At 43.4% G+C, this 17,301-nt stretch overlaps 1 protein-coding gene across 1 annotated transcript in view; it reads left to right on the top strand.

The window, feature by feature from the left end:
• Positions 1-10,966: 10,966 nt before the first annotated feature.
• Positions 10,967-17,301, top strand: part of LOC110962324 (cerebellar degeneration-related protein 2-like) — a 55,875-nt gene continuing 49,540 nt past the window's right edge. Inside the window, exon 1 of the mRNA XM_051939227.1 lies at positions 10,967-11,404. Within this exon, the coding sequence (XP_051795187.1) occupies positions 11,326-11,404 (79 nt within the window). The 5' untranslated portion in view covers positions 10,967-11,325. The remainder of the gene's footprint in view (positions 11,405-17,301) is intronic.

Here is a 17,301-nt window from a genome sequence, read left to right as displayed (position 1 = left end):
GAAACCCTAGGGTTTATTATTATTATTATTATTAGGGTCCGAACACCGAGGGTGCGAAGGACAGGCGGTGCCAGGGCACCGACTGTCCAAGGCACCAGCGGTGCCAAGGACCCTATTGAAACCCTAGGGTTTATTATTATTAGGGTCCGAGCACCGAGGGTGCGAAGGACAGGCGGTGCCAGGGCACCGACTGTCCAAGGCACCAGCGGTGCCAAGGACCCTATTGAAACCCTAGGGTTTATTATTATTATTAGGGTCCGAGCACCGAGGGTGCGAAGGACCCTAGGTTTTTGTTACACTAAGTAAATGGCACACTATTGCAAGGTGCAAGGGCACCGACTGTCCAAGGCACCAGCGGTGCCAAGGACCCTATTGAAACCCTAGGGTTTATTATTATTATTATTATTATTATTAGGGTCCGAGCACCGAGGGTGCGAAGGACAGGCGGTGCCAGGGCACCGACTGTCCAAGGCACCAGCGGTGCCAAGGACCCTATTGAAACCCTAGGGTTTATTATTATTATTATTATTATTATTATTATTATTAGGGTCCGAGCACCGAGGGTGCGAAGGACAGGCGGTGCCAGGGCACCGACTGTCCAAGGCACCAGCGGTGCCAAGGACCCTATTGAAACCCTAGGGTTTATTATTATTATTATTATTATTATTAGGGTCCGAGCACCGAGGGTGCGAAGGACAGGCGGTGCCAGGGCACCGACTGTCCAAGGCACCAGCGGTGCCAAGGACCCTATTGAAACCCTAGGGTTTATTATTATTATTATTATTATTATTATTATTATTTTTTTTTTTTTTTTTTTTTTCTCCCGTAAAGTAAATTGGCTTTTTGGCGGCCTTATCATACTCCAAAACGCGTGAAATTTGGCATGCACATCAGGACTGGCGAAAAATTTGATATTTTATGGGAGTTGCGCATGTGCGTGGCAAAATGGCTCTATAGCGCCACCTGCAAACTTGAAAAAGTAGTCATTAGGCCAACTGCCACAATGTTTCATGTACAGCTACAATATTTGGTGGGCATATGCAGAACATCTGGACACACCAAAAAGTCAATTACAGCCACGCCCTAAACCCAACAGGAAGTCGGCCATCTTCAATTTGCTGTAAATTTTTCAAACTTAATCGCTCCTCGGGAAATGACTTGCCTTTTTGGCGGCCTTATCATGAACCAAAACGCGTGAAATTTGGCGTGCACATCAGGACTGGCGAAAAATTTGATATTTTATGGGAGTTGCGCATATGTGTGGAAAAATGGCTCTATAGCGCCACCTGCAAAATTGAAAAAGTGGTTATTAGGCCAACTTCCACAATGTTTTATTTACAGCTACAATATTTGGTGGGCATATGCACCACATCAGGACACACCAAAAAGTCAATCACAGCCACACCCTAAACCCAACAGGAAGTCGGCCATCTTGAATTTGCTGTACATTTGTCAAAATTTATAGCTCCTAGTGGATAAGTCTGAGAGAACTGAAATTTGGCCAGTACATTCACCAGACCTTTCTGATGAAAAGTTATCAAAAACTCAACCAGAAGCCAAAAGGTGTGGCCATGGCGGAGCCTCAAACAACTGATCCTTCGCCATGAAACAGGAATTGGTGTCTAATTCTTCTCAACATGCTCCAATCTGCCTGAAACTTTACATGTATGATGACAGTCCTGTCCTGATGTCATCCACATAGGGATATTCATTGACAGTCATAGCGCCACCTTGTGGTTTCAGGAAATAGACATCTTTTACACTTTCATGCCCTATTGTTACCCGGTTGATCATATTCACTTCAAATGCAGTGACAACAGCCTAAACACATTGATGATGCATCCCAGTGAAAATGGTGACTTGTCATCAAAGGGCGTGTCTGTGGCGGCCAAACCAATTTCGATGTTTCGCCATGAAAATTTAACGATTCATATCTCAGCTGAACAAGATCCTATCTGCCCCAAACTTCACATGATGGACACCAGGTCCAGACTGAACACATCCACACTCATAAATTTTGAAAAAGTCATAGCGCCACCTGTTGGTAATAGTAAGATTAAGGCCTTATATTTTCAGGTACAATGGCCCCAATCGTGGTGATATCATGCTGGAAATTGGTCAGTCGAGTCTTCACCTCTTGACAATCCCACATTGTCAAGGGTGTGACATTTCATGCAACGCTGTTGCCGTAGCAACCAAATATCGCCATGAAAAACAAAGCCCTTTCTGACAGGTTAGGAATACTCCAATGCTCACAAAAATTACCACACACATCACCATCGACCCAAGGAACAACACTGTATGCATCTCGGCACTGCACATGCTATAGCGCCCCCTACAGTATTTTTAACAAACAGCCCCCCCAGCACGTTTCACCTACATCCATGAAATTTGGGAGGCTTATAGAGCACATCAGGACGCACAAAAAAGCCTCTTGGAGCCATGTCCTAAACCCAACAGGAAGTCGGCCATCTTGGATTAATTGTGAGATTTTTGATGATTTTTCTCATTTTTGAGAGTTAATACCTCCTAGGGGATAATTCCAGGAGACCTGAAATTTTGTCAGTCCACACAGCAGGACTTGGTTTGGAAGAGTTATCAAAAGTTTAACCAGAAGCCAAATGGCGTGGCCATGGCGACCATTAGAGTTTTGATGCTTCGCCATGAAACAACAACTGCTGTATAACTCTCCTCTGCATGCTCCAATCTGCCTCAAACTTTCCATGTGTGATCACAATCCAATCCTGATCACATCTACAGGCCAACAGACACTCTCAGTTGCAGCGCCACCTGTTGGAGGGACAATAAATGCTGTATAACTGGCCTCTACATGATCAAATCAGCCTGAAACTTTTCATGAGTGATCAGAGTCCAACCCTCATCACATCCACTGTTTGAAATACACTCTGAGTTGCAGCGCCACCTGGTGGTGGATGGGCAGGAAATGCTGTATAACTAGTCTGAACATGCTCCAATCTGGCTGAAATTTTACGTGTGATTAAACTCTGGTCCAGATGTGATTCAGAGGCCGACACACACACTCTCAGTCACAGTGCCACCTGGTGAACGTGCATGGATTCGCCGACCAGCGTGGATGCGAGGACCCGTCCATCGCTGCTTGCAGCTTTAATTAGGGTCCGAGCACCGAGGGTGCGAAGGACAGGCGGTGCCAGGGCACCGACTGTCCAAGGCACCAGCGGTGCCAAGGACCCTATTGAAACCCTAGGGTTTATTATTATTATTATTATTTTTTTTTTTTTTTTTTCTCCCGTAAAGTAAATTGGCTTTTTGGCGGCCTTATCATACTCCAAAACGCGTGAAATTTGGCGTGCACATCAGGACTGGCGAAAAATTTGATATTTTATGGGAGTTGCGCATGTGTGTGGCAAAATGGCTCTATAGCGCCACCTGCAAAATTGAAAAGTGGTCATTAGGCTAACTTCCACAATGTTTCATTTACAGCTACAATATTTGGTGGGCATATGCACCACATCAGGACACACCAAAAAGTCAATGACAGCCACGCCCTAAACCCAACAGGAAGTCGGCCATCTTGAATTTGCTGTAAATTTGTCAAAATTAATTTCTCCCGGCAAATGAATTGCCTTTTTGGGGGCCTTATCATGAACCAAAACGCGTGAAATTTGGCGTGCACATCAGGACTGGCGAAAAATTTGATATTTTATGGCAGTTGCGTATATGTGTGGAAAAATGGCTCTATAGCGCCACCTGCAAAATTGAAAAAGTGGTCATTAGGCCAACTTCCACAATGTTTTATTTACAGCTACAATATTTGGTGGGCATATGCACCACATCAGGACACACCAAAAAGTCAATCACAGCCACACCCTAAACCCAACAGGAAGTCGGCCATCTTGAATTTGCTGTACATTTGTCAAAATTTATAGCTCCTAGTGGATAAGTCTGAGAGAACTGAAATTTGGCCAGTACATGCACCAGACCTTTCTGATGAAAAGTTATCAAAAACTCAACCAGAAGCCAAAAGGTGCGGCCATGGCGGAGCCTCAAACAACTGATCCTTCGCCATGAAACAGGAAGTGGTGTCTAATTCTTCTCAACATGCTCCAATCTGCCTGAAACTTTACATGTATGATGACAGTCCTGTCCTGATGTCATCCACATAGGGATATTCATTGACAGTCATAGCGCCACCTTGTGGTTTCAGGAAATAGACATCTTTTACACTTTCATGCCCTTTTGTTACCCGGTTGATCATATTCACTTCAAATGCGGTGACAACAGGCTGAACACATTGATGATGCATCCCAGTGAAAATGGTGACTTGTCATGAAAGGGCGTGTCTGTGGCGTCCAAACCAATTTCGATGTTTCGCCATGAAAATTTAACGATTCATATCTCAGCTGAACAACATCCTATCTGCCTCAGACTTCACATGCTGGATACCAGGTCCAGTCTGAACACATCCACACTCATAAATTTTGAAAAAGTCATAGCGCCACCTGTTGGTAATAGTAAGTTTAAGGCCTTATATTTTCAGGTACAATGGCCCCAAACTTGGTGATATCATGCTGGAAATTGGTCAGTCGAGTCTTCACCTCTTGACAATTACACACTGTGAAGGGTGTGACATTTCATGCAACGCTGTTGCCGTAGCAACCAAATATCGCCATGAAAAACAAAGCCCTTTCTGACAGGTTAGGAATACTCCAATGCTCACAAAAATTACCACACACATCACCATTGACCCAAGGAACAACACTGTATGCATCTCGGCACTGCACATGCTATAGCGCCCCCTACAGTATTTTTAACAAACAGCCCCCCAGCACGTTTCACCTACATCCATGAAATTTGGGAGGCTTATAGAGCACATCAGGACGCACAAAAAAGCCTCTTGGAGCCATGTCCTAAACCCAACAGGAAGTCGGTCATCTTGGATTAATTGTGAGATTTTTGATGATTTTTCTCATTTTTGAGAGTTAATACCTCCTAGGGGATAAGTCCAGGAGACCTGAAATTTTGTCAGTCCACACAGCAGGACTTGGTTTGGAAAAGTTATCAAAAGTTTAACCAGAAGCCAAATGGCGTGGCCATGGCGACCATTAGAGTTTTGATGCTTCGCCATGAAACAACTGCTGTATAACTCTCCTCTGCATGCTCCAATCTGCCTCAAACTTTCCATGTGTGATCACAATCCAATCCTGATCACATCTACAGGCCAACAGACACTCTCAGTTGCAGCGCCACGTGTTGGATGGACAATAAATGCTGTATAACTGGCCTCTACATGATCAAATCAGCCTGAAACTTTTCATGAGTGATCAGAGTCCAGCCCTCATCACATCCACTGTTTGAAATACACTCTGAGTTACAGCGCCACCTGGTGGTGGATGGGCAGGAAATGCTGTATAACTAGTCTGAACATGCTCCAATCTGGCTGAAATTTTACGTGTGATTAAACTCTGGTCCAGATGTGATTCAGAGGCCAGCACACACTCTCAGTCACAGTGCCACCTGGTGGACGTGCATGGATTTGGCGTGCACATCAGGACTGGCGAAAAATTTGATATTTTATGGGAGTTGCGCATGTGTGTGGCAAAATGGCTCTATAGCGCCACCTGCAAAATTGAAAAGTGGTCATTAGGCTAACTTCCACAATGTTTCATGTACAGCTACAATATTTGGTGGGCATATGCACCACATCAGGACACACCAAAAACTCAATCACAGCCACGCCCTAAACCCAACAGGAAGTCGGCCATCTTCAATTTGCTGTAAATTTGTCAAAATTAATTTCTCCCGGCAAATGAATTGTCTTTTTGGGGGCCTTATCATGAACCAAAACGCGTGAAATTTGGCGTGCACATCAGGACTGGCGAAAAATTTGATATTTTATGGGAGTTGCGCATATGTGTGAAAAAATGGCTCTATAGCGCCACATGCAAAATTGAAAAAGTGGTCATTAGGCCAACTTCCACAATGTTTTATTTACAGCTACAATATTTGGTGGGCATATGCACCACATCAGGACACACCAAAAAGTCAATCACAGCCACGCCCTAAACCCAACAGGAAGTCGGCCATCTTGAATTTGCTGTACATTTGTCAAAATTTATAGCTCCTAGTGGATAAGTCTGAGAGAACTGAAATTTGGCCAGTACATGCACCAGACCTTTCTGATGAAAAGTTATCAAAAACTCAACCAGAAGCCAAAAGATGTGGCCATGGCGGAGCCTCAAACAACTGATCCTTCGCCATGAAACAGGAAGTGGTGTCTAATTCTTCTCAACATGCTCCAATCTGCCTGAAACTTTACATGTATGATGACAGTCCTGTCCTGATGTCATCCACATAGGGATATTCATTGACAGTCATAGCGCCACCTTGTGGTTTCAGGAAATAGACATCTTTTACACTTTCATGCCCTATTGTTACCCGGTTGATCATATTCACTTCAAATGCAGTGACAACAGCCTAAACACATTGATGATGCATCCCAGTGAAAATGGTGACTTGTCATCAAAGGGCGTGTCTGTGGCGGCCAAACCAATTTCGATGTTTCGCCATGAAAATTTAACGATTCATATCTCAGCTGAACAAGATCCTATCTGCCCCAAACTTCACATGATGGACACCAGGTCCAGACTGAACACATCCACACTCATAAATTTTGAAAAAGTCATAGCGCCACCTGTTGGTAATAGTAAGATTAAGGCCTTATATTTTCAGGTACAATGGCCCCAATCGTGGTGATATCATGCTGGAAATTGGTTAGTCGAGTCTTCACCTCTTGACAATCCCACATTGTCAAGGGTGTGACATTTCATGCAACGCTGTTGCCGTAGCAACCAAATATCGCCATGCAAAACAAAGTGCTATTTGACAGGTTAGAAATACTCCAATGCTCACTAAAATTACCACACACATCACCATCGACCCAAGGAACGACACCGTATGCATCTCGGCACTGCACTTGCTATAGTGCCCCCTACAGTATTTTTAACAAACAGCCCCCCCAGCACATTTCACCTACATCCATGAAGTTTGGGAGGCTTATAGAGCACATCAGGACGCACAAAAAAGCCACTTGGAGCCATGTCCTAAACCCAACAGGAAGTCGGCCATCTTGGATTAATTGTGAGATTTTTGATGATTTTTCTCATTTTTGAGAGTTAACACCTCCTTGGGGATAATTCCAGGAGACCTGAAATTTTGTCAGTCCACACAGCAGGACTTGGTGATGAAAAGTTATCAAAAGTTTAACCAGAAGCCAAATGGCGTGGCCATGGCGACCATCAGCGTTTTGATGCTTCGCCATGAAACATCAACTGCTGTATAACTCTCCTCTGCATGCTCCAATCTGCCTCAAACTTTCCATGTGTGATCACAATCCAATCCTGATCACATCTACAGGCCAACAGACACTCTCAGTCGCGGCGCCACCTGTTGGAGGGACAGGAAATGCTGTATAACTGACCTCTACATCATCAAATCAGCCTGAAACTTTTCATGAGTGATCAGAGTCCAACCCTCATCACATCCACTGTGTGAAATACACTCTGAGTTACAGCGCCACCTGGTGGATAGACAGGAAATGCTCTATAACTGCTCTGAACATGCTACAGTCTGGCTGAAATTTTACATGTATGATTGGACTCTGGTCCAGATGCGATTCAGAGGCCGACATACACTCTCAGTCACAGCGCCACGTGGTGGACATGCATGGATTCACCGACCAGCGTGGATGCGAGGACCCGTCCATCGCTGCTTTCAGCTTTAATTATTATTATTTTTTTTTTATTTTTATTTTTTCTCCCGTAAAGTAAATTGGCTTTTTGGCGGCCTTATCATACTCCAAAACGCGTGAAATTTGGCATGCACATCAGGACTGGCGAAAAATTTGATATTTTTGGGAGTTGCGCATGTGCGTGGCAAAATGGCTCTATAGCGCCACCTGCAAACTTGAAAAAGTAGTCATTAGGCCAACTGCCACAATGTTTCATGTACAGCTACAATATTTGGTGGGCATATGCAGAACATCAGGACACACCAAAAAGTCAATTACAGCCACGCCCTAAACCCAACAGGAAGTCGGCCATTTTGAATTTGCTGTAAATTTTTCAAACTTAATCGCTCCTCGGGAAATGAATTGCCTTTTTGGCAGCCTTATCATATTCCAAAACGCGTGAAATTTGGCGTGCACATCAGGACTGGCGAAAAATTTGATATTTTATGGGAGTTGCGCATATGTGTGGCAAAATGGCTCTATAGCGCCACCTGCAAAATTGAAAAGTGGTCATTAGGCCAACTTCCACAATGTTTCATTTACAGCTACAATATTTGGTGGGCATATGCACCACATCAGGACACACCAAAAAGTCAATGACAGCCACGCCCTAAACCCAACAGGAAGTCGGCCATCTTGAATTTGCTGTAAATTTGTCAAAATTAATTTCTCCCGGCAAATGAATTGCCTTTTGGGGGCCTTATCATGAAGCAAAACACGTGAAATTTGGCGTGCACATCAGGACTGGCGAAAAATTCGATATTTTATGGAGTTGCGCATATGTGTGGAAAAATGGCTCTATAGCGCCACCTGCAAAATTGAAAAAGTGGTCATTAGGCCAACTTCCACAATGTTTTATTTACAGCTACAATATTTGGTGGGCATATGCACCACATCAGGACACACCAAAAAGTCAATCACAGCCACACCCTAAACCCAACAGGAAGTCGGCCATCTTGAATTTGCTGTACATTTGTCAAAAGTTATAGCTCCTAGTGGATAAGTCTGAGAGAACTGAAATTTGGCCAGTACATGCACCAGACCTTTCTGATGAAAAGTTATCAAAAACTCAACCAGAAGCCAAAAGGTGTGGCCATGGCGGAGCCTCAAACAACTGATCCTTCGCCATGAACAGGAAGTGGTGTCTAATTCTTCTCAACATGCTCCAATCTGCCTGAAACTTTACATGTATGATGACAGTCCTGTCCTGATGTCATCCACATAGGGATATTCATTGACAGTCATAGCGCCACCTTGTGGTTTCAGGAAATAGACATCTTTTACACTTTCATGCCCTATTGTTACCCGGTTGATCATATTCACTTCAAATGCAGTGACAACAGCCTAAACACATTGATGATGCATCCCAGTGAAAATGGTGACTTGTCATCAAAGGGCGTGTCTGTGGCGGCCAAACCAATTTCGATGTTTCGCCATGAAATTTAACGATTCATATCTCAGCTGAACAAGATCCTATCTGCCCCAAACTTCACATGATGGACACCAGGTCCAGTCTGAACACATCCACACTCATAAATTTTGAAAAAGTCATAGCGCCACCTGTTGGTAATAGTAAGTTTAAGGCCTTATATTTTTCAGGTACAATGGCCCCAAACTTGGTGATAATCATGCTGGAAATTGGTCAGTCGAGTCTTCACCTCTTGACAATCCCACACTGTCAAGGGTGTGACATTTCATGCAACGCTGTTGCCGTAGCAACCAAATATCGCCATGCAAACAAAGTGCTGTTTGACAGGTTAGAAATACTCCAATGCTCACTAAAATTACCACACACATCACCATCGACCCAAGCAACGACACCGTATGCATCTCGGCACTGCACATGCTATAGCGCCCCCTACAGTATTTTAACAAACAGCCCCCCAGCACGTTTCACCTACATCCATGAAATTTGGGAGGCTTATAGAGCACATCAGGACGCACAAAAAAGCCTCTTGGAGCCATGTCCTAAACCCAACAGGAAGTCGGCCATCTTGGAGTAATTGTGAGATTTTTGATGATTTTTCTCATTTTTGAGAGTTAATACCTCCTAGGGGATAATTCCAGGAGACCTGAAATTTTGTCAGTCCACACAGCAGGACTTGGTTTGGAAAAGTTATCAAAAGTTTAACCAGAAGCCAAATGGTGTGGCCATGGCGACCATTAGAGTTTTGATGCTTCGCCATGAAACAACAACTGCTGTATAACTCTCCTCTGCATGCTCCAATCTGCCTCAAACTTTCCATGTGTGATCACAATCCAATCCTGATCACATCTACAGGCCAACAGACACTCAGTTGCAGCGCCACCTGTTGGAGGGACAGGAAATGCTGTACAACTGGCCTCTACATGATCAAATCAGCCTGAAACTTTTCATGAGTGATCAGAGTCCAACCCTCATCACATCCACTGTGTGAAATACACTCTGAGTTACAGCGCCACCTGGTGGATAGACAGGAAATGCTCTATAACTGCTCTGAACATGCTACAGTCTGGCTGAAATTTTACATGTATGATTGGACTCTGGTCCAGATGCGATTCAGAGGCCGACATACACTCTCAGTCACAGCGCCACGTGGTGGACATGCATGGATTCACCGACCAGCGTGGATGCGAGGACCCGTCCATCGCTGCTTGCAGCTTTAATCTTTAATTGCTATTATAGTCTAAGGCACACCTGTGCACTAATCATGGTGTCTAATCAGCATCTTGATATGGCACACCTGTGAGGTGGGATGGATTATCTCAGCAAAGGAGAAGTGCTCCCTATCAGAGATTCAGACAGATTTGTGAACAATATTTGAGAGAAATGGTTTAATTGTGTACGTGGAAAATTTTTAGATCTTTGAGTTCAACTCATAAAAAATGGGAGCAAAAACAAAAGTATTGCGTTTATATTTTTGTTGAGTTTATTATTATTATTACATTTTTATTATTGATAGTAGGTCAGTAGTATTTTTAGTAACATTTAGTTTTCGACATCAGATTAGCAGGCCTGTCTGGCTCTGGGATTATATATGAGGTAATGCAGCGTTTAGATGCTGTCTGAAAATATTAGTTTTATTATATTTCCCTGCTTAAAGTCAAACGGAGATGCAGAGGTGCACAACTAATATCTCTAAATTAGCAGCGTCGTATCGTCTCAGAGTCTACCTTGACATCAATCTAGAGGGCGCTCTTGACCGAAAGCTGGACGGCTGGAGACAGAAGTGCATGTTCCGAACAGCACCTGAAGGCATCGTGAGTGTGCTGCTGATAACGGACAGAAGGAAGTGGTGTTATTGCAACATCACTGCCACGTCTGTAGAGCTCTGCAGCAGCAGCAGCAGTGGGTCGGGGTTCCGGGATGGGCCGGTGCTGGGCAGTGGAGAGGGACGAGGGGAGAGGTGGGAGTGACCGAGGAAGGAAAGAGGAAACACGTAGAGACACAACAACACAGCAGCGCCCAGAGGAGCCGCAGCTCCAGCTTCAAGCAGCCGTCTGGAGGATCCTGCTGCTGGGGCTCTATTGTTCCTACAGAGCGGCTGAAATCACCCAGCAGGAGGAGGGGGACATCCATGCTCAGCTCAGGGAGAATGGAGGAATTCGTGACCGAAGAGGAAGAGCCATGGTACGACCAGCAGGACCTGGAGCAGGGTAAGAGCACACATCCTCTCTCCCCGCAGCATCCCTCCGCCGGTCAGCTGGCCTCCTCCGAACAAAGCCGCTCTGTGGCGCTCAGAGACGGCAGAGATGTGTGTGGAGCTCCATGCTCGTTTCTAATGCGGCCACTTCAACATAGAATGACTTTCAAAGGAGCAGGCTGTGTCTCTGACAACAATGCATTGACAGCATGCCAAGCAGGGCCTTTCACTGCTGGAAAAGTCCAGCATCAGACAATCTGATTGATCCTCAGTAACAATGTTATCAGGCTGTAAACAGGTCTGTATGTGCCAGATGTCATATTTCCTGTATAGTTAATCTACATTAGTACTTTATTTGTTGACTGACACAACATCAAAATTCTGTCTGATTGATTTAGGTCGACAATGCATTCCAACTCACACTGATGGATATTTGACCTATGTTTGTGTGAATTCTGTACTACAGGGTCAAATTATTAGGAAAGGCTCAGTTTCAGAGCACTTTAAGTCACTGTATTTCTTATTTTTGTCTTTACCTGTTATTTTAGGCTGATGTAAAGCCTGGATACCATTTTTTAGACATCAGGCTTTATCTAGAAACACATGCTAGTAATATGTTTGCATAATGTGGTCACCAAAACTTTACTGTTGTTTTGAGGTTTATATATCGAAATAATAAAAGTATATTAAAACCACTAGGATCCAGGAGATCCATCCATCCATCCATTCTCTATACACCGCTTTATCCTCATTAGGGTCGCAGGGGGTGCTGGAGCCTAGGATCCAGGAGATGCAACCTTTAATCTGTACTTTCCATGCGTTTTGGCAGTTGTTCAGGTTGCAAGTGACTAAGAAGATATTTAATTACTCAATCTATAGAGTACTTTGTACATTAATCAGTTAATATAATCTGCAGATAAACAATATGCAGAAGAAGTCATATTGTACTTACTTAGACAGATATTATGATTGAAATATGAGTAGCGGTTTTAGTTGGAGTTGTAATTTTTGCATTTCTTTTTCACCATAAAAATATATATAGAAAATGTTGATGTGATTTTTACTGCAGTCTGTTCCAAACAGGCTTGTTCCTCTGTGTCTGGACAGAATGATTTATAGATAAGTGTCTGTGTAGCACCGCAGTGCTTCATGCTGGGACATTTGATGCCTTTATCAAAAACTGCAGCTCCTTTCATTTGGATATTGCACTTTTCCATATTGGAATTTTGCTATTATCATTTAATTGTTCATCCCTGGGTTAAAGAGTGAAAAATGGTAAAAAAAAATAAAAAATAAAAAATAAAAAAGTGCAGAAAAACCCGTGGAGACACTGGAGCCATCAAATAGCTTGAAAAATGACAAAGATTCATTTTCTATCATTGGAAAAGTGATTAATCAGATAACTGCAGCTCAATAGGAGGTATTCTGAAATAATTAACTTTTGCCAACAGCCCAGCAGGAGGGCTCACAATTTAGTCTTTGTCTAATTAACTAGAGTCAAAGTCAGCTAATTAACGTCTTACTCTCCATTAGGAGCTTCAACTCTGTACGTTATCATCATGATGTGTTTTTCCTCCAGAACGGCAGAGTTATGTGAAGCTTGGTGTACATCTGTCTGTTAGCAACATTATTCAAAAATGGATGAACGAATTTGGATGAAATTTTCATTGGAGGTCAGAAAAGACACAAGAACCAAGTGATTAGATATTTGTCAGTGATGTGGCTTATAGTCTGGATCCACAGATTTGTTAAAGATTTCCGTATCATTGCGAGATAGCAGCACAGCGTCACTGTAACTATGACAGCAAGTGAACACTATGTCAGCTGCCTGCTGACGATCACGATTGCTATCCTATGACAAATTGACCGCTGCGGACTTATGACATCCATCGGAAATAATACAGTGAACAATTGATTTAATTGTGAGGGTGTTTCCGAGTCCCATCAATTCCAGCTGCCCACTACATATTTAGGTCTGCAATTCAGTATCCGTGCATAATATACACATGCATAACACACACCTGTGCTCAGCGCAGTCATTTTGTTTGTGGGTGCATCTACATTAAAGGGCCACCTTCTATAGTGCCGTGATTTCTGTCACAAATTTTTTTCAAAATTTCAGCTGTCAGAAGTGATACGACTGAGCAGCCTTGGCACAGTACTGCACAATCTAAGTGCTTTTCTTTTTACATTATGTGTAAGTCTATCTTACATATACATGTTGTTAGGATTGTGGGGTGTGGAGAACCCAGGTGCAGACATAACTGAGAGGCAACCAGGCATAATTAAAAGGATTTATTAAGCAAAAATCAGAACTACTACAAATTGAAAGCGGAACTGAAGTGGACAAAACGAAACTAGACGGTGACAAACGACGGGGCTACGAAAGTTACTTACATATGGAGAATCAAATGACTTAAGGCTAGAGCAAACTGGAGTCCAAACAAACGATTGAGTCCAAAAGGGGTAAATCCAAAAAAAGGGATGAAAAGTGAAGAAGTCCAAGAAACTAAGGTAATCCAGAGGGGTAGGGAGAGTGGAGTCTTGAAGCAACATGACTGTCCAACTATGTGCCAACAAAGACTGAGGGAAATGGTAGAGCTTAAATAGCAGGGGAGGGGACCAGGTGTATTGAATTGAACTGATTGCAGCAGCTGAGAGTAATGCAGTGATGAGGTGACAGAGCCAGGGGATGAGCGACTGGGAGAGAGACAGAAGGAAAAGACAACAGACAGAGGGAGACAGAGACACACAAGCCCAAAAACACACACAAAGGACAAAAACCATAACACATGTTTTCATGGGCCTAAAATTTTAATATATTTGAAATAGTCTGAAAGGCTTAAAGGATGATCAACTGAGCATGCAACAACCGTTTCAATGGATGCTGCAAAGTGCATTTCATGTGTTACCAGATGGAGCTGGTATCAGCCAATTTCCATATCGATGAAGACAGGCTTCCTATGTTCCAGCTTAGGGGAGCTAAAAACTGTCAGTGACGCAGGAAACTACATTTTAGAAGGTTGTTTTTATCTACGGAGTGAACATCCGCAAAGAGATTTATTAGCCAGGTTATAACCAGATTTAACATGCTAATTAAACTCCCTACATGTCCTGCACCATCTGACCTAGAATCCTAGATATGTGTTGCATAATGATCTCTTCTGTGTGCACAGCTCCTGCGTGCAATTATACATTTTATAAAAGTGACTCATCTGGCTGTCTGAACCACTTAACTTTATTTCCTGTCTTCCTCCATCTCCCAATCACCTGTTCTCCGGCCAACTAATTATAATGGTGCATTTCCCTTGGCTCCAGTGAAATGGTGCTGATGTCGAGGTTTTACTGGACTGGACAAACACACACACACACACACACACACACACACACACACACACACACACACACACACACACACACACACACACACACACACACACACACACACACCATCCTCATCATCATCATGTCATTGATTTATAAGCCAGCTTCTTTCCTTGGCACAAAGTGTCAGTCAACTGGAGCATAAAAATAGATCTTCACAAGCTTTTTACATTTTGTTAGATGGTGAAGAAGAAAGGTTATAAAAGAAAGATGGCGAACCGAAGCAGCGCAAGAGACTAAAACCGAAGTGAAAGTCAAAATGGCTGGTGTCAAAGAACGAGCAGTGTCTTCATGTGTGCGTCCAAGCAGAGACTCTGTGTTTGATGGAGCAGAGAAGATGTCAGGCCTCTAAGAGCTGCGCTGGGCTTTAAAGTGCTGACTGCCTGAGCTCATCTTTAGTCGCGTGACATTTTTAGAGGCCACGAGTCCTTCACAGAGGGACACCTCAGTCATTGTATTACCTTGTTGTTATGCAGGAATCACTGGAGTCCGGCGTTCTCTAGGATCAGTCTGACCTGAGGGTTGAGGCAAGCAAAAAAGGTTCTTTTGCAGAGTTTCATTACAAAAAGCAATTTTGGGAAAACGTGGAGTCAGTAGGTATCTTACTCAAAATACTGTAATATTTGACTTCAAACATGTCAAAATATTGCCTTTAAAATTCAGTAGTGAAACTGACTTTGGTGATTAGAGCTGAACAGTTCATTGAAATATTATCAAACTTGCATTATGTTCAAGTGCAGTTTATTGGTAAAGGAGAATTGTGTTACAAAATACCTTATAAATAAATATACATCGTGGTGCTACCGAGATGCCCCAGTTTGATTGCCTGTTTGATGCAAATCTCAGCAAAATAACATCATCATATTTTTCATTAGAAAAGACATGAAAAAATGACCACTTCCACCAAAATACTGGCTCATATCATGATTACAATACCTGCCAAAGTAATCACATAATGATTTTTATGCATTTTGCATGATTTTTTGGCATATCTTTGAGGCCATGTACTGATCCTCACCAGCACAACTTCTGAGGTTTAATTAGGGTCCGAGCACCAAGGGTGCGAAGGACAGGCGGTGCCAGGGCACCGACTGTCCAAGGCACCAGCGGTGCCAAGGACCCTATTGAAACCCTAGGGTTTATTAGGGTCCGAGCACTGAGGGTGCGAAGGACAGGCGGTGCCAGGGCACCGACTGTCCAAGGCACCAGCGGTGCCAAGGACCCTATTGAAACCCTAGGGTTTATTATTAGGGTCCGAGCACCGAGGGTGCGAAGGACAGGCGGTGCCAGGGCACCGACTGTCCAAGGCACCAGCGGTGCCAAGGACCCTATTGAAACCCTAGGGTTTATTATTATTATTATTATTATTATTAGGGTCCGAGCACCGAGGGTGCGAAGGACAGGCGGTGCCAGGGCACCGACTGTCCAAGGCACCAGCGGTGCCAAGGACCCTATTGAAACCCTAGGGTTTATTATTATTATTATTATTATTATTATTATTATTTTTTTTTTTTTTTTTTTTTTTTTTTTTTTTTTCTCCCGTAAAGTAAATTGGCTTTTTGGCGGCCTTATCATACTCCAAAACGCGTGAAATTTGGCATGCACATCAGGACTGGCGAAAAATTTGATATTTTATGGGAGTTGCGCATGTGCGTGGCAAAATGGCTCTATAGCGCCACCTGCAAACTTGAAAAAGTAGTCATTAGGCCAACTGCCACAATGTTTCATGTACAGCTACAATATTTGGTGGGCATATGCAGAACATCTGGACACACCAAAAAGTCAATTACAGCCACGCCCTAAACCCAACAGGAAGTCGGCCACCTTCAATTTGCTGTAAATTTTTCAAACTTAATCGCTCCTCGGGAAATGACTTGCCTTTTTGGCGGCCTTATCATGAACCAAAACGCGTGAAATTTGGCGTGCACATCCGGACTGGTGAAAAATTTGATATTTTATGGGAGTTGCGCATATGTGTGGAAAAATGGCTCTATAGCGCCACCTGCAAAATTGAAAAAGTGGTCATTAGGCCAACTTCCACAATGTTTTATTTACAGCTACAATATTTGGTGGGCATATGCACCACATCAGGACACACCAAAAAGTCAATCACAACCACACCCTAAACCCAACAGGAAGTCGGCCATCTTGAATTTGCTGTACATTTGTCAAAATTTATAGCTCCTAGTGGATAAGTCTGAGAGAACTGAAATTTGGCCAGTACATGCACCAGACCTTTCTGATGAAAAGTTATCAAAAACTCAACCAGAAGCCAAAAGGTGTGGCCATGGCGGAGCCTCAAACAACTGATCCTTCGCCATGAAACAGGAAGTGGTGTCTAATTCTTCTCAACATGCTCCAATCTGCCTGAAACTTTACATGTATGATGACAGTCCTGTCCTGATGTCATCCACATAGGGATATTCATTGACAGTCATAGCGCCACCTTGTGGTTTCAGGAAATAGACATCTTTTACACTTTCATGCCCTATTGTTACCCAGTTGATCATATTCACTTCAAATGCA

Source organism: Acanthochromis polyacanthus, chromosome 19, assembly GCF_021347895.1.
Source record: "Acanthochromis polyacanthus isolate Apoly-LR-REF ecotype Palm Island chromosome 19, KAUST_Apoly_ChrSc, whole genome shotgun sequence".
Lineage (NCBI taxonomy): Eukaryota > Metazoa > Chordata > Actinopteri > Pomacentridae > Acanthochromis > Acanthochromis polyacanthus.
The sequence above is the reverse complement of the archived record's forward strand: the minus strand, read 5'-3'. Positions and strand labels throughout refer to the sequence as shown.